This window comes from Equus asinus, chromosome 11 (genome assembly GCF_041296235.1).
Source record: "Equus asinus isolate D_3611 breed Donkey chromosome 11, EquAss-T2T_v2, whole genome shotgun sequence".
Lineage (NCBI taxonomy): Eukaryota > Metazoa > Chordata > Mammalia > Perissodactyla > Equidae > Equus > Equus asinus.
The window spans coordinates 25,560,255-25,584,684 of record NC_091800.1 but is presented as its reverse complement, the minus strand read 5'-3'; the positions used below and the strand labels follow the sequence as shown (position 1 = coordinate 25,584,684).

Below are 24,430 nucleotides of genomic sequence, written 5' to 3'. Positions count from 1 at the left end.
CCCAATTCCCTGAGCCAGTTTGTCTTTCACTGTGAATCAGACAAACATCCTTCTGATAATTCTTAAATACTATAAGAACCTAAATGATCTCCTCGCCTCATTCTGCCAATGATCAGAGCTTCAATTACCTAGAAAAGAAAACTCAACTCTTATCCAACTAATGAGTCAACTGTAACAGCATACTGGGCTGTAAACAAGACATTTCCAAGAAGGACAAGAAGGATCACTTGACCAGTAGATGACACGCGTTCATCACAGAAGGAGACTCTTCTCAAGGCCCATGGAACAGGGAAGTGGGAGAGGGTGTAAAATCAAGGGGTCTAATACAGTGTTCTCGGTATTCTAGAAACTAAGTCCACATTTATGACATTTCGCAGTGAAATTATTATAAAGTGGTTCTGAAGCAAATCAGATAAAAAAATCAGATTTGTTGTAATTAGCAAAGGAGACCAAAATATAAAACTGCTATTCTGAAATAATTTATAAATTAATTCCAAATGTTTAAATGTTTAAATTAAATTATTTCAATCCCTACATACTATAAAATAAGTTGTTTTTCCTTTCCACCGATTTTCTTTAGTAATCAAACAAAACACAGAGAATTGATGGTCCCAACATCTACATTTTTAAAACGCTAATGCAGCCTTTAATGGAGTTCTTATCCAGTCTTAAAATCCCAAGCTAAGATGGTTGGATGCCAAGACTTCTTGTGGAAGGCCACTTGGCCAAGGTAGGACAGGTTCCCTCTGTGTCACGAGCCACCCTTGAGACAGATTCCAGATGGCAAGAGACTGTGAACCACACCTCTGTCCAAACTTATTGTTAAAGTAATTACAGAAGAAAACTCAAAAATCAAGTCCAGAATTCATTTTATAGTATATCAAGTAAAAAAGATTCCAGATCGAAGTGAGCTGTTTTTTGTTTTTTAGAATGTGTTTAAACATCTTACCATATGGGAAAAACTAAAGAAAGGTGCTTTCTCTCACTACCCAAAACATATTTTACAGTCTACTGATCATGGAAAACTTTTAATTTGCCCCTCTGACAGAAGATAAAAATGCTGAACATCTGGCTTTAGCACAAAGTTTTCCAATACTCATATCCCAAACCAATTTTGGAATTAGATTCCTGGGCTCATATTTATTGCTTCCCACCAAAAGCAAAATTTTAAGACATAAGTTGATCAGCAGGTAGAATTGTCTGGAAGGTTCTCTACTCTGGTTAGACAAATACTACTACCCAAATGTTTCTCCTAAGGTTCAAATACATACAGAAAACAAAAATTTCCTGAAAAGGAACAGTATAAACAGAAGCATTTCAAAATTTTATGTGATACAGAACTATCTTGAGACAACGTTTTATTCACATTGTCTCCATTGATGTCAATATTTTTGGGTTTGTGCTAGAGGAATATTTAAGTGCTTCTTCTCCAAAGCCTTCTTTACTTTATTAAAACCTGTAGAAAGTCTGACAATGCATTCATAATACAAGGGTTCCACAACAACTAGCCTACTTCTTAAAATCTTCATAACTACTAAGTCAATACATTTTTTTTTGCTTTTATGTTATGTACATTTGCTTCAAAATTATCTTGTCAAAAGAGGGTATTGAGGAACTGCAATAACTTTTATTGAAAAGAGAAGAAACGTGAAAAGCAGGTAGTCACCATCTTCCAAGCATTTCAACCCACGGGATGAAGGGAAAGTCATCTGGCATGCCCAAGGCGAGCTTCGGAGAATAACCGTTTTTGCAGTTAATTTCCAATCTGACTTAGTAGGAGTGTCTTCCCCTTAACTAATAGATACAGTAAGTGGGTTTTATTTCTATGTTCTAAAGACTTCATTTATTTACTTACTACATTCTATAGCATTAAAGAAAATGTAAAAAGTACATTAGTCAATTACACAACTCCTACCAGAACCAAAAAAAAACAGCCTAGAAAGAACAGTGATTTTTTCTCTTTATCTTCTATTTTCTAATTTTTCTACATGAAATGTGTAATATTTGTTAAGTTTGGGGTTGCTGGGTTGTTGGGTTTTTTTTTTTTTTTACATTTTCAAAAAGCACACCATCATGGTGAGGAGTTTCAAATATACACATTCATTCATTTAACTCAACATATATTTTTGATTGCCAACTATATGCCCACACTGTGACAGACTCGGGAATCACATGCATTTTGTGGTCTCAAACAAGGGATAGTTTTTAATGTGTTTATATTTAATACGAGAAAAATGAAAACTAGCAAAGGAAATGATCATAGAGCTGGCATGGGTAGAAGTGGCATAAGGCTTTTTCTGTAAACTTTCTGGGGTAAATTTTAGCTGAAAGAGAGGAAGAAATTTCCAGCAACTAGAGCCAAGATGTTTGTGTCTGCCCAGGAGGTTCTGATGGGTTTTAGTCAATTAGCAGGATCCTAACCACAAGAATACGGAACTCATTAGCCGTGAGGAGGAGTATGGAGAGACACAGAGAAGATTCTAAAATCAGCCACCAAATAGAAAGAAAAGGCATCGACCAATTTAAAATTCTGTCATTGGGTGGAAACAAAATCTAAAGAAATAACATTTCTAATAAAGAATTTCATGGTGTCACAAAAAGGGCAGGGGAAAAAAACTATATTTCCATTTCCTATTAGAAATGATTTACTTTGATTCTATCTGCTGTCAGGCTGCAGAGAATGTCAACTATATTTGACCTTATCAAATATTTATAATCACAATATAATCTCAAATAAAAATAGGATACATTTTGAAAATACAAGACATAATGGTCCATTTCGATCCCTAAGTGCGACAAAGATGAAGTGTCCTCCACATCTCTGAGGCCACAGCTGCAGGTCTCTGCGAGTGTTTGGTAAATTCCCTGATACCAGGTATTCTGCCTCATTGTATGACAACAAAATACCTACAAGAACAGACTAATTGTGCCATTTAGGGTGCATACCTTATCTAGATATCTTGAACTCCAAAGCTATTGCTCTCTACCTTTTATTGTCGATGCGTTTGTAAACCCACCATACCAACCTTCAGTTCACTAATTATCCTTAACGCATCCTTCAGGTGGTATGACCTTCACTCAGTTCAACAAACATTTATCATCTAGCACCTGCTACATGCCAGGCACTATTGGTACCCAGATGAACAAGACACAGCTCCTGCTCATGAGGAGCTTACAATCTGATGATGCTGTGGTTCTTAACTTCAAGAAAATGCACATAAACACAAAATTTCAGACTCCCAAAAGCCCATTCATTCACAGGCTCTCTAGAGATCCATGAATCCCAGATTAAGAACTCAATCCAGTGCAAAACAAACAAGCAAACAAAAAGGAGTCCAGAGCAAGTTCTTCACACACAGATAATTGCGAGTTACAATCAGACAGTGATAGAATTTCAGAGCATACATAGATATAAACCACACGGCATCCTTGCCTCGTGACAGGGGAGAGTTGGGGAGACAGCAAAGTGGGTCTCGAAAACAATAAATATGCTGACCTTGAGAAATCCTTGAGGCTAAAAGATGCAGTTTGTTAGTCCAACTAGGTATGGCACTTTACATTCCAACCTGCCGTACAGCTGCTGAGACCTCAGCTAGTTTCCTTTCTTAGTTAAAAATGAAAGTAGAGGAGCAATCGTTTTTGAAACTATGAACAGAGAACAAACAAGCAAGGCTAGAGTTCATTTTTTTAGGGACCAGTCAGTTCATTGATAAGAGATGTGAAATTATTCAGCATGTTCCTTGCCTCACGTGAGTAAAGGGGGTAAAGGAGCCCAGGGGCAGTCAGGGTGGTTTTGGTGTCTGTTTGCTGTGCTATGTTACCTCTGCATCATATCTGACCGCAGCAGAAAACAATGAAAAGGCATTCTCCACAGTGATTCCTCGCTTGATAATGTGCTGACAAAGTTTTTTCAGTCTATTTTCACAGTAAGACGTTGCCAAATCCAAAAGACCTGAAAATAAAAAGGGTGAAAGATTAAATCAAGTTTATGATAGTTTCCCATAATATATAAACATACATATTTTATTTGGTGAACAGTTATGTAGATAAATCAGAAGTTTCTTAGTGAATAATACCCTGAATTTTACTAATAAAATTTAATTCATTTTAATTAATTAAAATAAAATTAATAGAATTTAAATAAATGCTCTTTTTACTCCCTACTCCCCCCACCTCCAAAACATTCCTCTTCTATACTCACTTTATACAAGTTCTTCTATAGTACAAAGGGGAAAAAATGGAATTTCTCACCCTCATCTTGTTTCTGAAATGATATGCTAAATCCATTAACAACTTCAGTCTTAAAAAAATTATAAGTCCACAGTCATAAATAAACTGTCCATAATTATTAACCATGATGACTACACAATACTATTTTTAAAGACCTTTACGTCAAATCTTTTTTAAAAGCCATGTAAAGGCCAATAAACCTGACACTTTTTACATTCCAGTGCTATAAGAATATGATGAGATATATTTTGACCATGTAGCTTGGCCAGTCCCAAGTGGCCGAGGTACCTATAGCATCCTCAGGCGGCAGATCAACTGCATCCGTGTAGAGGTACTGGAGAAAGGCACGATACACTGGGTAAGAAAACTGGTCTATTTCTATCACTTCCTTCATGTCCTCATTCCAGTAGGACTGAAACATGGATCGAAAGTGCTCACACCTAAAACAGAACAGTGAAAGTTACCCAGTTAGGTTGATGGACTCAGATAAACAAAAATCACAGATATCCTTAAGTGCTACAGTATATTTGGGCCTGCCCACTCCAGGATCATGAATCTGTAGCTAGCACCCTAAAAGCATTCCATGTGCAAGGGCTTTACAGTCAGCTTTCATGTACACTCCCATTTCTGATGAGTACTTCCTGTTAAATATTAAGCATCACGTGTAAACCAATTCACTTTGGCACTTTAGCTGACTACTGTTTCCATTTGACGGTCCCCATTCAGATCAAGTTTCTCTGCTCACTTGTTTATTTTTAAAAGATGTTGTACAGAAATGCATTTTAAACAATGAAATTAAAGGAAATTCAGAAACGAGAGTTCAAACTTTTGACTATATATTATATCATTTAAATGATTCATTTGTTTTTTTGATTCATGTAATCAGCATATACTTAAAACTGTTTTAAATGTTAACTGGATTACATTTAAGCTGATTATTGTTCCATTACCTTACACGACAATTTCCCTCTTTTCTGACTCCTCTTCAAAACAGCCATCACTCCTGTCTTATTCCTCGCCTTTGCCCTGCTCCCTTTTCCTTTCCTTCCAAGACTGTTACCAATTTATCTATAAAACACATTCACTAGGATAGTCATGTATTTCAAGAAAACCTAAGCAGGTCTTTTTGTATCCTATTTACATGTACCAATCCACCTGTATGAGGAACTGATATCTGAATACAAGATTTTCTTAAAGTATAACATACTTTAGAGTTTTAAAACATCATCTTTTCAAATTCTTTTAAAATGAGATACAGTAGAAACAAACACAAAATATTTTCAAACTCCACTCAGAATACCTAAAGAATGGCTCCAGTTACATAAGAAATTACTTCATCTGAGCAGTAAAAAGAAACAGCTGTCTAAGCAAGGAATAATACATAAAATGGGTCAGAAAACGATACATGAAGGGACTAGGCTGGCCAACCACAGGTTCATAGAGAGAAACATTTCCAGTTCATCTTTTCAATTAATATTTTACTCCCTTAAGTAACGAATGACATATGGCTTTTTAGTTCCCTTAAAACATGTGATTTTGTAAATAAGTTTCTAACTAAATTTCCCAAAACACCTGTAAATGGCCAGTTTAACTCTCAATGGTCTGATCTGACGTGCCTCTTTCTCTGTAACGGCAGTCTCAGTGAGCAACAGTCCAAACACTTACTAATAATATGAAGTTCTGCACTTTTATACAAAGAGCTCCTGCCATGTACTATATCCAAAGAAACGTCTTCAATTGGGAATGAGATGTCTCTGCGGGCCAGAAGTCCAGCTTTCCTGACTATAAGAGTTATCTGCTTGGGGAAAATAAATCTTTAATTAAAAGTAAAAGAGGACATGTGCACTTTCCACTGACAATCTTCTATATGTTTTTTAAACCATGTAAACAAATGTTTTGATGGAAATAAGTATTCACAAGATCCTTCACTTTAAAAACAATACAAATACCTATACTACCATGTTACGCTTTTCCTAAAAGGCACGTGAGTGCGTGCACACACACACACATGCAAAACTCTCCGATAATGAGTGGATTGATACTATCTGCAAAAATATTAAGTTGCGCCATTTCACTCTACTGCCAAGGTAACTTCGTATCAGTCTCCATTTTGTGGAATAACAAGAAATGGAGAATGCAACACAGTGAGGTTACTGATGTCTCTAAGCTCACGCAAAAATACCTGATTTTCAAAACAGCTTTATGGACGTGGATATATTTCCCATCAATTCGAAACTTCAAATCAGCAGTTTCTGGACTATCAAATTCTTTCTTCAGTGACTCTGCAACTGTTAAAAAGTCTTCATGTTCTGAAGGCGACAAACACATTATTAATACAGGAAGCTCAGGAAACAGACTCAAGATCTGAAAGACTTCAAAAAGATAATTATTAGCATAATGGATGATTCCAGTAGATTCTTTTCAAAAGAGTTCACGCCTTATTTGACAAATCAACTTCACAGTATTAAAGTAAGTATCCCAAATCTATAAACTACAAAAAAAATGTATTTGGAAAGACTAAATACCAGTCTTACATTCTAAGTTAAACATTAAAAATGTGTATTTTCAGAAAAAGAAAAAGTTACAGGTAATCTATGATTATATAACTACTCTCTCAAAACTTGAGTAGTTCTAAGGCTAAGAATTTATCGATTTTCATTGACTGAAACACTAAGAACACCTCTGCTCTGCTTTGGGGTAGTTTCAAGGGGTTGGTCATTCAACTCAAGGAGTGTCAAGAAACAAACTCACCACTTAAGTGGTAATGCTAAGAGTCGTGTTCTTACACAGAGAAACCCTTTTTCCTAGGTATCTGGAATCTAAACATCCCTCTTAACCCTAAAAATTAATGTACAAAGAATAATCCTTACATATCATCTAAAAACGGAGCAAATTTACTTAGTAACAATGTATACTCAAAGGGACTACTTTTACAAAACTGTGATCACATTGCCTGATAAGAAGGAGAATTGCTGTTATGATAATATATAAGTAGAATCGTGTTATTATGAGGGAAAGTAAAGGCACTTGTGCAAATTCACACAACACTTTCTTGTGCTTTATATGTATGAACAAAGGAAAACAAGTAGAAGGCTAATGGGGAAATTTAAAAATTCCAGAGATCCTCATCGGCCCTGAAACGAAGGTGCTATAGACAGAGGGGACAGGTGCCCACTGCCCACAAGATGAGAAGGGGACTCAATCAAAGAACTGAGCTGCGCCTCTCAGTAGCCTTGTGATACCAGGGCAAATCTTAGAGGAGGTACAACTGCAAAAACCCAGGCTGAAACTTAACAAATGAGCTTATCCATGAGCTTTACTATCAGAATCTCCCAAGGAAACATCATTCCCCTAAACCCTGTGACCTTAACCCACAGTCCTCCCCCAACCCCCACAATGCCGAGATCTCTTGGCTATAGAGGAAAGGTGGACAATCTCTCAAAAATCAGGCTTTCCCTGACCCTGTAACCTGGATCCCCAGTGAGTAAAAGAAAGGGAATGACTAGGACAGCCAAGGAGTCCAGGGGTCTAGACTGCTACCCACCCACGCAAAAAATAGCTTCTTATCAGTGCCTCAACTTCTGCATCTAGTCATAAAGGTTAAACTAACCCTTTCCTCTTGGTTTCAGGCAACAAGTATAAAACCTCCTTTCAGAGAAAAAATATTCTTCAGAAGCATGAATTCACCTCTGACTTTCTTCCTAACACTTAGCTGAGATCACAAACTGAGAGGAAAAAAACACTTCCGACTTTTAGTGGGTGGAAGGGAAAGAAGTTATCTGGGAGAAATAGTCAATGACCATATTTTTTCCAAATTTAACATTAAAAAATGTTCAGATGTTTGTTCTGAAGATGATGTTAGTGCCATTTTAAGATGCAAGAGGCTGGGGAGCCTTTTTTTTTTTAAAGATTGGCACCTGAGCTAACAACTGTTGCCAATCTTTTTTTTTTTTTTTTCTGCTTTATCTCCCCAACTCCCCTCCCCGCCGCCCCCCTTACACAGTTGTATATCTTAGTTGCAGGTCCTTCTAGTTGTGGCTCATAGGACGCCACCTCAACGTGGCCTGACGAGCAGTGCGATGTCCGCGCCTAGGATCTGAACCCTGGACCGCCATAGCAGAGCGCGCGAACTTAACCACTAGGCCACAGAGCCGGCCCCTGGGGAGCCTTTTATAAACATGTCCAGGTTAAGCAGTACACAGGAATCTGACGATGTGTACCGAGCGCTTCCACTGTGCATGCCATACATATGTCTGTGATTATCACCAAATAGTCCCATTCTGGGAGCTAAATTTTTTCTAATCACAATATTCACTGCAAAACAAATACTGTACTATAGTTAAAGAACCTGGAAATGTTCCATTTGCTTCACTTTAAGTTGAGCAGCAGCTTAACTCTTCCTAAACACTCTTGCCCCCATGACCATAAAGACTGGTCACCTGATAATGGGACAGCGCCAGCTGTCTGACACACCTGAGCACGCCGTGTATTACAGACTAGCCTTTAATATCCATGGCTGAGAAACCCAAGTTCTCGGTTGTCAAGAGCTACATTAATTTTCAAGCACAGGGCATCATGACCCACTTATTCCCTCTGCATACAAACGAAAGAAAAACTTAGAAGAACTACACCGGCAAAAAGACAGAAATGAACAAGAAATAAAAGGAAAAGAGATTAAAATAATCTTGTTAATGACCAGTCAGCTCTACATTTTAATATTTTCTATCAATAATGGACTCTTAAAGATGGTGATGTTCAAAAAAGGAGACAGATTATGTAACCAAAGATCACCCTGAATTCCCCTACCCTTTATAAAACCTCTGTTCTGATGCCCTTCTAAAATAAAACTATTCAAGAGACTGGCTGAAAGAAAAAGAGAGTTGACACATCACCTTAAAAACCACAAGTTCTTCACTTTTTTTTAAAGTTCATTTTTGGTTCATATTGTATTGAATTACATAATAAATTTAATATAACAAAAGCACATAAGAACAGGTTACTAAAATATTTGTACACGGATGTTCACAACAGCACTATTCACAACAGTCAAAAGGAGGAAACCATCCAAGTGTCCTTCAACAGACAAATGGATCAAAGAAATGTGATATACACATACAATGGAATATTATTCATCCATAAAAAGGAACAAAATACTAATATATACTACAACATGGATGGGCCTCAAAAGCATTAAGTAAAAGAAGCCAGAGAAAAAAAGGTCACATATTGTATGATTCTACTTATCTGAAATATCCAGAATAGGCGAATCCATAGAAACAAAAAGCAAACTGTTGGCTGCCAGTGCTTGGGGAAAGGGAGAATAGGGAGTGACTGCTCAATGGTTATGGGGCGTTCTTTCAGGGTAATGAAAATGTTTTAGAACTCGATATAAATGGTGGTTGCACAACACTGTGAATGTACTAAATGCCTCTGAATTGTACACTTTAAAATGGTTAATTTTATGTATGTGACTTTCACCTTAATTAAAATGAAAACATTTCACGGGAGAAAATAGTTAAGTCCATATAATATTTCATAACATGAATATATTCTATTATACAAATCTAATTTGGGCCAAGGTATTAAAGCTAATTCTGGAACCTAAAAGAGCCACAGTCAGCAAATACGCAGGAAAACTGGTCAGTTGATAGTACCCTCCTTCCTGGGTGGAAAGCAGCCCTGAGCTTTCTTACCTACAGACAGGAGGCGCCACGAGACGGCGGGAGAGGCGAAGCAGGCGAACACGTCGTCCGTGCAGGAGAAGTGCGTGAGGTGCGGCAGGATCACAGACTGGCCCCGGCACTGGCCCCACATGTACACGTGCCCTCCCTGGGTCTTGGCAGCAGACGTGTGGGCAGAGTGGCAGGCTGCAATCTCTACTACCCTGGAAAGTTTTCAGAAGGATGCTTGTCACTTTTTTATCACAGAAGCCCATGGCACACCACACAAGGTAAATAAAACATTCATGCTTGGAACACCTCAAAAAACAGCCCAATTCGAGGGACATTAGCTGCCAAGTCATATGGACAAAAACCACAAGATCAGAGCAAGGGCCCTATGTTTCCCCCTTCCTGGTCACCCCACTTCTCATCCTAACCTCGTTCTGAGTTAGGATAAATAATACATACTCTTGAGGAAGATTTGGAAAAAGGGACTAGAAACCAAAGGAAATGAAGAAAGTGGACTCTGACAAAATGTCCTGATAGTTCTGGGGGCTTAGACAGCAGCAAAAAAATACTGTCTTCAATATACCATTTCCTTACAAGTAGGACTTTTCCTCTCATGCCCTACCAGAGCTCAAGACACTCATTAGGCTGATAAGCACTGGTCTATGCATGACGGGCTCTGAACATCCCAAACCAAATGGGCATCAAGCCAAACTTCCTACATTTCTCAGTATGCCTCTTAGGCAGGGTTCCGGAATCAGAAGTCAACATTCTATAGCTTGGTGGGTAAGATCTCACAATTTGGCTGAACAAACACTAAGCATCTATTCCAGGAACACACATTAAATCAAATCAATATTTAAACAGACATGTCCTTGCAAGGGCAGATTTTATTTATTTAGAGTTGTCTTAGTTGGCTCAAAGGAAAAGTTTGTACCACACTTTGAATTTCAACTTGGTGACAGTCCCTCTTTTATGCCCCTGCTAAATGGGCAACAAGAAGTCAGCAGGAATTATACCAAGACGCATTAACGCCTACCAATCACAGGAGGTTTAGAAAGTTGCACAAGAATCGTGTCAACCTCATGTTCATTCTGGCTGGCACTCAAACTCATTTGTTCAAAATGAGAATGTTAATAAACAGAAGAGTTACAAAGCCAAACACCACAGCTATAGCACACAAGTCCCAAGTCCACAATGCACACACAATCCCAAGACATGGTACAGCCAAGTTACCTTTCTTTCTCCACCATGATGTGTGCTGGGCTTAGCAGGTTATTTTTATTGCCAGTTCCCAGCTGCCCATATGTGTTAGCTCCCCAGGCATAGAGCAAGCCCTCGTCTGTTAGTGCTAGAGTGTGTGCATAGCCGCAGACAATCTGCAAGTAAATTTGAATGGTTACCATAAACAGGAAAACAGGAAGGGCAGGGAAAACATCTACTTAAAGATTACAGCCAGCTTCTGCAGAATGCCAATTCATCATCAGGTGTGGACTGACATTCTCTGGAACATTAAAAAAGCATTAGAAAAGCCTAAACCTGAGACTACTGGATTTTTCCATTTTTTCTTGTCGAGACTGACATGCCAGCACCACGGTCTTCCTTCTCATGATGGGAATTCAGAGAGGATGTAATACTAAATGTGGAAGGTGAAGGCACAGGGTACTGTTCAAAAAGATTTACTGAAGAGTAAGTCTCCCATATCCCTTCACGTCAGAGCAGGGAAGACAGACGGGGATCAGCAGCTGGGAGTCGACCACACGTACCTGGTTCACGCACACGCTGTGCAAAGCTGCCACTCTCACAGGGGTCAGCTGATTGCCATTGTTTCCCAAGCCCAGCTGACCATTGCCATTGTAACCCCAGCCATACACCTTAGAGACAGAAAGGGGGAGAACAGGCTTTTAAAACTGCTAGTGAGAGGGAAGAGATAAAAATGCAGTCCATCTAAACAATCAGGTACACTTTTTTCACTCCAACACCCGTGCTCTACGCTATGTGATCCTACGCCGATCTCCAAACAGATGACATTTTAGGGGTATGGATGACAGAATTTGGCCATTCCTACTCTATAACTTACTAGTTGGATAGCCCTGGGCAGGTCACTAATTCTTATTTTATACATGAGGAAGCTGAGGCTCATTAACAATTATTAAGCACCGTCCTAATAACGAGTTTTTGGTCACAGTTTAACAGGTGAAATGGACATACGACAATTTCTTGCAGCCAGGTGGCAAGTGCTAACAATAGAGATATAATCAAGGCACTACAGGAGCAGAGAGGAGAAAGGACTGAGCTCCAGGAAGAAAGTTCAGGGAAGGCTTTTCAGAAGTGGAGATTTGAGCAGGGCTGCAGGATCAGTGGGGGTGAAGGCATTCCAGGGAGCGGGCACAGAATGTGTTGGAGGCGGGTCCAGAAGACAAACAGCTGGCCTGGTTGGACACACCTCAGTGGAGGGAAAAGACTAGAAGGAAAGATAAGGGCCAGGGGATGAAGTGCCCAACACAAACTAGGGTAACGGAATGCATCTATGGATCTGCCACTGGAATATTTCAAAACGGAGATTAATATGATTAAATTTGCATTTTGGAAAGATCATGCTGGCCGCAGTGTGAAGGGTGACCGGCATGTGTAAGACTAGAGGCAGGAAGACCATTCGGTGGATAAATTTCTCTCTCATCAGCAAAAAGGTGAACTCTGATGAGGGTCCAAACTAAGGCAGTGACAGTGGGACCAAGAGAGAGGGAGTGGATCAGAAAGAGGTTAAGGAGGCAGGCAGAACATGGTGATCCCTTAGCACCTGGAGCCAGAGGGCAGTTATGAGATGAAAGCGGCAGAGCTGGGCACAGGTGTGACAGGAGTGTTAGAGGTTTAGAACGGCCAGCGTGGGAGAGAAGAAAAAGTAGACCAGGAACAAACAAAAGGTCTAGCTCAAATTAGAAACCCGAGATGTGTGGTGGCACCACGCCCCAGGGCAGTGCAGGGCAAATGGGCATCGGCTGGGGCTTTTCAGGGCAACATGATAGATGGGGAAAGGGGACACGGACTTTAGGGCACTAGCAAGAGATGGTTAAAAATGCTTTCAATGTTAGAAGTGTAAAACGTTTGAACTTTTTGGACAGAAATTTGGTAACAGCTATCAGAATTTTTAATGGCATACTCCCTGTCCCAAAAATCCTATTTCTGGGAACTTCGTCTATAGAAATACCTGCATAAGCGTACAAAGACATACACATGCACAAGCAGTAACACAGGAAATCAGTGCGACACTGTTTATAACAACAAATAATTAGAAACGATTGGAACATCCATCAGTAGAGCTCTGGATGTGGGTCATCCATATAAGAAACACTCACAGGTTTCATTTATTTTCCCCTGTTAAAATAACCACATAATAATAATTTTAAAATTAAATTTATTTTTTCAAAAAAAGAAGAAGTGAAGAATACTGGAATGGAGGATGTTAGATGACTATCCCAAAAAATTCTGAAGTCATCCAGGAGGATATCAGGATTGATTCAAAAAAAAAATAAGTTAATGGAGGTGGACATCCAGTAAACTCTAAAGCACCCCAGCACCCCAATGCATGATTCCATACGTCTGTGTCCAAAGATGTGTCTTTGTATAATTTCTGTGCACTAAAACATGCATAGATGGTAACAGACCCATTTAAGTAGAAGTTGCAACCAGAATAATTTTATAGAAATAACCATCAGCTCAAAGGTAAGCATGCTAGAAGGTCACTGAAAAGGGGGGCTTGTTTTGGGGGGTTTTTTTGGTGAGGAAGATTGTCCCTGAGCTAACATCTGTGCCAGTCTTCCTCTATTTTGTATGTGGGATGCCTCCACAGCATGGCTTGATGAACAGTGTGTAGATCTGCATCTGGGATCCAAATCTGCAAACCCCAGGCCCCTGAAGAAGAGCACGCAAACTTAACCACTACACCACAGGGCCAGCCCTGCAAGGTGGGTTTCTTAAAGCAGCTAACAACGATCAGGATAAAAACGTCTGCTTTCACAAGTTGATTCCTTCTGTGAACAAACATTCCAGATGTAGACAGGGAGTTCTGCAGAGACTTCGAAACCACTGGAGTCACTGACTGCTTATCAACATCATCAGCTAACTTAAAAGAGTGCACAGTGGGTTCTTCCCTCGAAGAAAGAGGTAGTATTCAATTCTTTAGTCCATGACGTTACATCACAAACACACACCTATAAGCATTAGACTATCTGAATCTTGCAAAAAAGTGAAACTTAGACACATTAGAATCTTTACTTGCAGATAAATCTTGAAATTCAAAAATTCATACTGAGGAGCAAACATCCTCTGGTTAATCCTCAGTCGGTAACAAGCTGACTGTCAATGGAGCCATCAAAACAAAGCACTCTTCCTTCCATGACCTAATACACGCACCTCATGAAGAAAATGACCTTTCCTTGAAGGGGAGGTGGAAGGAGAAGGGAATGGAGAGACAGCTCACCTCACCATTGTCCAGAACAGCCATGGACGAGGTCTGACCACAGGCAATCCCGACCACCCTCTTAATATGTAAACAGTTTGTAACTTTCCGGGGAGTTGGTTGATTTGCAGTAGATCCTGATCCCACCTGGCCACAGTTGTTATATCCCCAAGCAAACACCTGCAGAGGGAAGAGAAAAAGCAAAAGAAAAAGAAAGAATAGTAAGGGTGAAAATTCTACCTCTAACACACGACAATAATCATAAAATAAAAATAAACCCACTTAATGAGTACCTACGATGAGTAAATGGCTCTTAGTGCTTTATATGCATTAACCTATTTTATCCTCATAGTAATCCTGTTAAGATGACCCTGGAGGAAACACTATTATCATCTCCATCTTATATATGGAAATGGAAACACAGAGAAGTTAAGTGACTTGCTTGAGGTTCCCCAGCCAGTAAGTAATGGAAGTAGAATCTGAACCCAAGCCATCTAGCTGAGCTCTTAACCACTACGCCGTACTCCCTCTATAATTTTGGCAGCTATATCTGTAACAATCTGGAATCAAAAGGAAATGACATATATGCCACATGAGTTCCAGTGACATGAAAAATCTGCTTAACCCTTTGGGCACAAATACTCATTTTTTTCATGGAAACCTTTCAAAACCAAACTATGCTTTTCCCTGTCTCACTAATCCCCAATATTCGACATTACATAAGCTCTCCTGACGACTCAGGACCATCGCAGCTATAATGATCAATCACAGTTCCATATCATAACACAGCAATGCTCCCAAGCACTAAGGAGACATGCGTCCCTACAGAAATGACACTAGGTTGTTGGGCCATTATATTTTCTTTGAGTTCTCATTTGCTGCCTGGCAGCTGTAAGCAGCCCCCTCCTCAACTGCATCCTGCTTACTTTTGGCCTGTGATCTGCTCTGCCATAACCTGAAAATCAGATTTCTAAGGGAGAGAGAAACAAATAGATCTCTAAGCTAGTTAAAATCTAGTTACAAAGATGAAAAACAAAACAAAAATCACTTCAAGTTAATTACCAACTGATCCCATCAAACACGAGTGTGACAGAGAGAAGAATTAGGGGAGGGGAGATGTTGGCAGTAGAGGAAACAACCTCCTGCAACACTAGGAGAATTTCTAAGGACCACTTCCACCCCTCTTCACTTGCCTACAGGCAGTGGTCCTCACACATCCTGAGTTTTGGTTTCCACAATTCTTCCTTTCCTCTGTCAGCACTTTCTATGTGAGTTCACATGTCTGATGCTGCCCAAGGCAACAACAGTAAAACCCACTGCTGATGTCTTAAGAGAATATAGGCTACGGGTTCATTTCACGGGTACAAAAGAAAGAACCCGCAAGACTTCTTAAAAGTGGATTCACAGGAATATCTAGTAAAATAATGCAAAATATTTAGCACAAGTATCCAAAGAAACATATGCTTATGGTTAAAATAAACCAGGAATCCAGGCGATACAAATTAGTGAGCTCTAATTTCAACAATCATTTTTCTTACACTTGTCAAATATCCCAAGTTCCCTTGCAATGCAGCTGCCCTTGATGGGAACTGGGATTCCACTAACCAAGAAACAGCGGGTTCCAGGGCATAAGGCCTGTGTGCTAGGCCTGGCTATAGCACATCCCAGCTACGAAACCCTCATCTCCCTGAGCTTCTTTGGTTTCTTCATCCATAACCTGCCCTACTAAGTAAAATCAGTGTAACACCACTGAAGGATTTTAAACAGTGGAACAATATGATCTGATTTGTGCTTTAGAAACCACAGTGGGCAAAAAAGTAATACTGGACAGGGAGACCACCTAAAAAGCTATGGATTAAGAGAGACCATGGCAATTGTCAAGGCAGATGACAAGGCCTGACCTAAGGTGATGGAGATGAAGAGGAACAAAATGATACAAGAAATTAGAAGGTAGAATCAATAGGATGAGTAACCTTTAGGATAAGCATGGAACATGGAAGGTGAACAAGTGGCAGAGTACTAGAATGTTAGTAAAGTTATTTCCTATGACATCATTACATTTACTCAAAAACAAAATAGACCTTAAGGGATGGGGTCATTAAAAAAAAAAAAACAGAAGTACGGAACACTGTCATACACATCTGATTGTAGCTTAGCAAAAAGCATGAGACTCATCTGCCTTAAGACTGAAGTCTACTGTCATCAAGAGTGGTCCTAATCACAAAATATAGGTTGGGTTAAGAAAAAGAGTCTGTTCCCACAACGTGTTTAGCTAGGCACACAGGGCTACTTGTTCACACTTTACCAAGTACAACTATGGTCATCATTTTATTTTTTTAAAAGCAAGCACTTTCACAATAGGCAAAAAGGTGTAAACAACCCAAATATCCATCAACAGATAAATGGATAAACAAAATGTGGCATATACATACTCAATAATAATTTGTTAATAATATGCAGGAAGGAAGGAAATTTTGACACATGCTACCACATGATGAACTCTGAAGATATTATGTTAAGTGATATACGGCAGTCACAAAAGGACAAATACTGTATGATTCCACTCATATGAGGTACCTAGAGTAGTCAAATTCATAGAGACAAAAAGTAAAATGGCGGTTGCCAGGGCCTGGGGCGAAGAGGAAGTGGAGAGTTAATGATTAATGGGTACAGAGTTTCAGTTTTGCAAGATGAAAAGAGTTCTGTGGGTGGATCGTGGTGATGGTAGCACAATGTGAGTGCACCTAATGTCACCAAACTGTACACTTAAACATAGCTAAGATGGTAAATTTCCTATTTTACCACAATTTAAAAATAAAGAATAAAATCAGGGCACTTACCTCTCCATCAGCTGCCAGAGCCATTGAATGATGTGAGCCACAAGCTACTTCAACCACTTGCTTGATCAAGAGATTGGTGCAGACTTGAATGGGAGCAATGCCTTGGTTGGTCGTCCCATTCCCAAGCTGGCTATATCCATTGTGGCCCCAGGCATAAACAACTCCATCTATACAAGACAGCCACACAAAAAGAATCAGCTCTAAGAAGAAATGGCAACCCCTGTACTTTCTTCTCCAGACTCTCTAAATTCATTTTCCAATCTGAATTTCTTTCACACTGCCTCCTGCCCCCTATAAAGAAACCGCTGATGAGGGTGAGCGAAAGAGGGATGGATGAGAAAACAGGATAAACAGATGCAAAATAGTTAAGGGAAACGACTTGGTGCTAACACAGAAGGAAGATGAGCTTTGTGGTCAGAAATCAGTTTACTTACAATCATGCACTGCCTAACAATGTTTTAGTCAATACAGACTGCACGTACAATGGTGGTCCCATAAGATCATTACACACCACAGAGCCTAGGTGTGTAGTTGGCTATACCATGTAGGTTTGTGTAAGTACACTCTATGAGGTTCACACAATGACTAAATCACCTAACGATGCATTTCTCAGAACATATCCCCGTTGTTAAGCAACACATGACTGTATGCAAAAATTAGACCTTTCTAAACACTTTGATTCACCTCAAGAGTTTTTGTGTTACGTACCAAGCAAAAGGCAGAAGACACAGGAAAGTATCACTAATCTTTACCATCATTTTACTAAATACCAAGTCTCAGGGTACCCTGGGATGGGGAGGCGGTCACTCACTCACGAAGTACAGAGGAAAGAGGTACACTTTCTGTATATACTACATATAAAAACCACAGAGCTTCTCTCAAGCAGACTATTTATTGGTATGAAATCTGGCTGAATTTTTTTAATGACTTTTATCTTTTTTGGGATTCTGACAGAGGTAACTTTTCTGTTTTGTGTCCTCTCTGGAAGTATCACCGTTTCATGCATCTCCTCGCACAGCATGCTGAGTATCGAGAGCAGATATACTCTTCTCATGACTTTCCCATGGTAATAAAACATGCTGACCTATTAAGGACAATCTAGACCTGGAAACAAGGATATCCAAGAGCAAGAGCAGAAACCCAACTGTTCTTATCGGGCTGTGACTCACCGACAACAGTCCCCAAGCAACCAGAGTAAAGGTATTCATAATTAAGTGGGTTTCTGATTTTCTAATCTAGAATGACAACTCAACAAAGGTAGGGTCCCCTTCCAAGTACAAGCCAGATCTAGTGACCCTCTGACATATGTTTCTCAAGAGGTTTCCCTATTACAGAAATTATGACTAAAACCATAAATGGGAAATTTTATCTTAAGAAGGATGAGGCACAAGACGGAAAGAAAGAAAGAGCATGAAACCTGAAAGAAAGATCCACAATGTTACGTGAAAGTTATATCAGGTGATAGAAATTTCTAAACCTAGGAGTGTTTTAACTCCTAGAAGACAAAAATAGACTTGAACAGATAGAAATATATACACCTTGTTCTTGGATAGTAAAACTCAATACCATAAAGATGCTAGTTTTTCCAAGCAAAGTTATAAATTTAAGGTAATGGCAATAAAATGCTTCAAGTTACTCTCTGGAGCTAGACTAATTGACTAGAAAGTCCACTAGGAAGAACAAACAAGAATAAATAGGAAAACCTTAAAAAAAGAAGTGAGAAGATGGCTAACTTTACCGATTAAAACCTATTAAAAGTTTCTAAAACTAAGATTAACTCTAGGACATGAACAGACAGACCAACCAATGGAACAGAGCTGAAAGTCTAGAAATAAAACAACTGCATATGGAAATAAAGTTACGTGAGTTGGGGGAAAATGAACTTTTTACAAGTTGGGTTGAGATCACTGGACGGTCATGTTGAAAAATTAGATTCATTCCTCACGCCACACACCACAAGAACTTCCCAATGAATCAGAAATTTAAATGTAAAAACTAAAACCAAACAAGAACTAGAAAGAAAAAATTAGTGAATTTCTCTATAACCTGGGAGGAGGGAAAGCTTTCCTATGACTCAAATCCAGAAGCAATAAAAAGAGTGATAAATCTAGTTACATATTTTAAAAAACTTTACATGGAAAAAAACAACCACGAGCAAAGAAAAAAATAAAATACTCTGAAAAAATACTCATAATTTATATTACCGAGACAGTATCTCTAATATAAAAAGAGCTTCTAAAAATACAAAAGAAAAAGACCAAGACCCCTACAGAAATATGAATCAACAGTTCACAATACAAGAAATGTAAACGGCTCTTAACTATATGAAAAGATGCTCAATCTCACTCATAAGAAGAAAAGTACAAGTAACAGAAGATCGCACTCCTACTCACCAAGGCTGAGTACCCACTTGCTGAATGCCCACTATGCCAATAACTGAGACCAATGCAGAGCCTTGATACAGCATCACCCCTCAAGGAGACCAACTAGCTATTTGGTAGCAAGGTGACTCCAATGGACCCACTCCATCCGAGAAGGAGCAGCCATTCATAATGACGAGACTCTACATATAACAGAGTATTTACTCTACTGACACAAGATCCCACAAAACATCTCATCAGACCAAGGGACCCATTTTATAGCAAAAGAGTGCAGTAGTGCTGACATGACCACGGGGCTCACTGGTCCTATCAAATACTGCAACATCCAGAAGATGCCAGCTGGAGAGAGTGATAGCAAGTGGGCCGAAAGCACAACTGAGGCATCGGCCTAGAGATGACACCATGTAAGGATGGGATGCCACCCTCCAAGGTAAACTTTACACCCTAAATCAATGGCTACTACATGGTGCTGTGTCCCTAACAGGGAGACTACACGAGTACAGGAACCAAAGTGGATATATGAGTGGCCCTGCTGACCATCACTCCCAGTGAACAACTTGGGGAATCTGCACTTCCGGTCCCTACGACTGTACATTCTATAGGTTTATAAGTCCTGGTTCCCTAAGCAGGAACACTCCCACTAAGGGACACAGCAAGAATCCCACTGAACTTTAAGTTATGGCTGCCATAGCCACTCTGTGCTCCTCTAGTCAAAGGACCAACAGGAAAGAAGGGGAGTTACCCTCCTGCCAGAGGCAACAGACCTAATCAGCAGGACCAGGAAGACTGCTGTTATGTAACGGGGACTGAGAGGAGTATGCTTGGCACAGAGTGACATTTGGTGGTCTTTTGGTACACACTTGCCCAATAGTGATGGTAAACAGAAAGGTGCAGTAGCCATGGCCAGAGTACACAGCCTGGTCAAGGGCGCATGCCCCTCAAGGATAACAGTCTGGGTCATGCAATTAGGTAAGACACCTGAGCCGGGAGCTAGCCAAACATGAGAGGAATCTGGGAGGGGTTCTAGAGGAAGGAGGCGATGAGCATCAGTTGTGGGCATGAGACCAGTTGCAGCACAGAGGCTGTCATTCGTCCCACTAATGATCTTTTTTTAAGTTTTCCCTAGGAAAAGAGATCCACCCGAATCCTGGAGGAGCTACACCCAAAACACATAGGAAGATGTGGACCTGAGCAGTGCATGGGAGAGACTTAGTGAATGCTGTGCTGTGCCACCTAGAGGCCCCTCAGGATTAGGGACTTATTCCCCAGACACTAGGAGTACTGCCAGCTGCCCATTCTCAGCCATCAGTTCTCTCCAGGTTTGCCCTTGGCAATTACTTCCTTATTAATACATTATTTTACTAACTGTAAAACAGTATACATACATCTTTTTTCCCTTTTTACTTGATGAAGCATAGGAAAAGAGAACTTCTCCCAAGATGGCTTTCAGTCCTAATTCCTCGGGAAGCCTTCAAAGCAACCCAATCCAACTGGACACCAGAGTCTACTCTCCCAGCCCTGCTCTCTAACAGACCAAGGATGACACTTCAGGATCACTTGAAGCTTAAGAGATGAGCAAAATTACCCAAAGATATGACAGTGAAGCAATACCAGGCTAGAAGGGAGAGTGGGAGTGGGAAGGGAGAGTGTAAAGAGAGGCAAAGAAGTATCCCATGAATGTCTGACCTTCAAGGAAACTCAGTTTAGCCTTCAGAGACTGGACACTGAGTTGGAGAAGTGGCCAGAAACAATTAATTTTGTAAGTAACCTAATTTAATATTGCTTCAGAAGACAAAAAGAAACCCACAAGCCCTAGGTCTGTATGTGAAGTAATAATCCGAAATGAATACTGATCTTCAGAGTAGTCAACAGGTGGGACTAGAAGTTCAATTTAATAACGTAGCACCGGTTAAAATATTCCTAAAATGCCCTTTAGAAATACCATGCAAGGCAGTAAAGCATGGAGAACTGAACACATGTTTTTATCTTTAGTCCCTCCCAAGCCCTACTGAAATGATAGTAATGGGAACAACAACAAAAAGGTGTAAACACTCAAGGACAAGGAGAATAGAGAAGAAAACACAACATGAGAGATGTCAACAAAATCTGGGAAGATGGAAAGCAGACGGAGATGGTAAGCAACACAGCTGACCAGAGAAGGTGACACCTACATCTGCAAAAAGGGAAGTCAATTGCAGCCCTGGACTCTCAGGAAGGTCCAGGGATTGGAGGGACCAGGGGCCACAGGAGATGTAAGGGCAGGATGCAACTAAAAACAGAAGGAGTTAGACCCCAAATCTTCATCTTCTTCCTGCAGGGTCAGGCAACTACCCCTCCCCAGCCCTGGAAAAAGACAAGAGACTAAACAGCATTTACTTGCTGTGAATTTCTTAACATCACTGCACTATAGCCCAACTTCTCCCTTTGCCCAAGCCTGCTTCCCTCCCTTACCCTACATAACACAACAGTGAACATAAGCTGGAAGATAGTCTAGAGAGGCCCTAAGGCAGCAGTGAGGTGCTGTAGTGAGAAAAGGAGAACTGGGAGACAACATATGGAGTACTGAGGTCCCTGCCCTTCCCCTGCTCACTGAAAGTTAGCAAAAACACATATCCAGGTCAGGAATCTGGAGGATTCCACCCTGCAGAAAGTCATATACTGATAATGGGAGCATCCCTAATGATCTCCCTGAAGTGAAGCTCAGCGCGTGACGAGTCCCACCGTGAAGACAGTCCTCCCAGTGTATGAGTGCCTGGCTCCTACCTGTGGACAGACAGCCGAGGATCACTAAACTTTCAAAGACAGCCTCTAACGCAAAAGTCAGACAGCAAAAAGCATAAAGAGAAATAAGAAATTTGAAAGAAAGAAAAAAAAAAGAAATAACACAGAGAACAGAAGATAACTTAAAAATAATCTGTAACAGCCTCCAAAGACACTGAAGCCATGAAACAAGAATGGGAGGCTCTAAAAATGCACAGTTAGAGAACAAGAAAGAGAATTTGGAAATGTAACTGCAGAAATGTTAAAATTAGATATCAGGATTGTAAGATAAAGTTGAAGAGATTTCCCGGAAAGTAGATAGGAGAGAAAATATAATAAAATTAGGAGGATCAGTCTAGAATCTCTAACTTCCTTCTAAGAAAAATTCCAAAAAGAACAGAGGAAACAAAGAAGGGAAATTATCCATGAAATATTATAAGAAAATTTTCTAGAAATGAAGGAATTTTCAGACTGATGGGACAATAGAATGACCAAGACAATAAATTAAAAAGTACCCACACCAGAATACATAACCATGAATATTTCAGAAAGCTTCAGACAAAGGATCCTTAAAGCTTCCAAAGAGGAAAAAACAATCATATGCAAAATAGCAAAGTCAGAATGACATCAGACTCTCAACACCAAACCCTGAAACTTGAACGGTGCAATGGCTTCAAAATTCTGAGGAAAAATGATTTCCAAGCAGGAATTCTAAGCCCAGCCAAATCACTGATAAATTGTATGGGTAAAATAAAGACACTTTAACACAGTGTCTCGGGGCCGGTCCTGTGGCCGAGTGGTTAAGTTCATGTACCCTGCTTCGGCAGCCCAGGGTTTCACCAGTTCAAATCCTGGGCACAGACATGGCACCAGTCGTTAGGCCATGCTGAGGCGGCATCCCACATGCCACAACTAGAAGGACCCGTAACTAAAAATACACAACTATGTACCAGGGGGCTTTGGGAGAAAAAGGAAAAATAAAATCTTTAAAAAAAAAGACAGTGTCTCAAAGATTTCTCTCACATCTGCTTCCTTGGGAAACTATTAGAGAACGTGTTTCACCCAAATGAGGGTACAATCCAAGGAGGAAGACATAGGACACAAAAGATAAGGAATCCACAAAGGACAAAGATAAAGGGATTTCCAAGGATGATGGTGAAATGAAGTTCTAGGTTGACAGCTCTGCAGCAGGCCTAGAGTGACCAGTCCAGCCTTGAGCAGGACAGAGGGCTCCGGACATGACCTGACACACTCAGATGGGCTGATAAGCCATAAATTCTGCTGTATAGAAGAGTCTGGATATACATTAACAATAGATGCACAGATAAGTCAATGAACCTTAGGAAAACAAACAGTTGTACAAGAAGTGAGATGGCTTAGCTATAGATAAGACTCACAGAGTCCTAAAAACGTAAACACTGAATATCGATTTAACCAAAATGGTGATATCACTGTATTGAAAGGATAAGGGGAGGAAAGGTAGAGGAAAGAGAGCTAAACTCTATCTGTCATTATAAAAGTCAAAGGATAAATACCTGAAATTGAAATTCAGAAATAGCAGTATTATAAGCATGTTAATTAAAAAATTAAGATTAAAATCAGAAGACACATTTGAAGAAGTTAAAAGCTTTCCACCTAAAGAGCAGTTTCTAAGAGTGAGGAGGGGTGAGGGAAAGGTCCTTCTGTTTTTTACTAAAAGTCATACACTATTTGATGGTTTAAAGTGTTAAACTGTTTTAAAACTATTTGATTGTTCGTAATACACATATAATACTCATGAATATACATACATAATAATATACATATTATACACACATATGATACATAATGTATAGCATGTTTAATATATATTATGTAAAATGTATGACAATCAAAATTGAATTAAAAACAAAAAGAAAAATATTCCCACAAGAAGACCACTTATTTGTATTTATATTTTATTTATATCTATCTTAATAGTAACACTCAAGATAGTTAAAATATATGACCTAGTCTCTGAAAATAATTGCAAAAGAAGAGTTATAACTTCCCAAGGCCACCAGTTTGAAAAAAACCAAGAATCTGTTTTAGTATGTTTGCTCTAAAAAATGCCTC

General features: G+C 39.7%; 1 protein-coding gene across 9 annotated transcripts in view; it reads right to left on the bottom strand.

Annotated features, from left to right (window-relative positions):
- RCBTB1 (RCC1 and BTB domain containing protein 1) overlaps positions 1 to 24,430 on the bottom strand; it is a 50,215-nt gene that overhangs the window by 4,634 nt on the left and 21,151 nt on the right. For 8 of the 9 annotated variants that reach the window (XM_044777188.2, XM_044777190.2, XM_070520637.1 and 5 more), the window contains 8 exons: positions 17,196 to 17,362; positions 14,377 to 14,535; positions 11,663 to 11,770; positions 11,133 to 11,275; positions 9,924 to 10,114; positions 6,413 to 6,539; positions 4,519 to 4,670; positions 3,822 to 3,952 (listed from right to left, as the gene is read on the bottom strand). In XM_044777188.2, the coding sequence (XP_044633123.1) occupies positions 3,822 to 3,952; positions 4,519 to 4,670; positions 6,413 to 6,539; positions 9,924 to 10,114; positions 11,133 to 11,275; positions 11,663 to 11,770; positions 14,377 to 14,535; positions 17,196 to 17,362 (1,178 nt within the window). Of the gene's footprint in view, positions 1 to 3,821; positions 3,953 to 4,518; positions 4,671 to 5,895; positions 6,026 to 6,412; positions 6,540 to 9,923; positions 10,115 to 11,132; positions 11,276 to 11,662; positions 11,771 to 14,376; positions 14,536 to 17,195; positions 17,363 to 24,430 lie in introns of all 9 variants that reach the window. The other variant, XR_011506905.1, reaches the window with a different exon arrangement.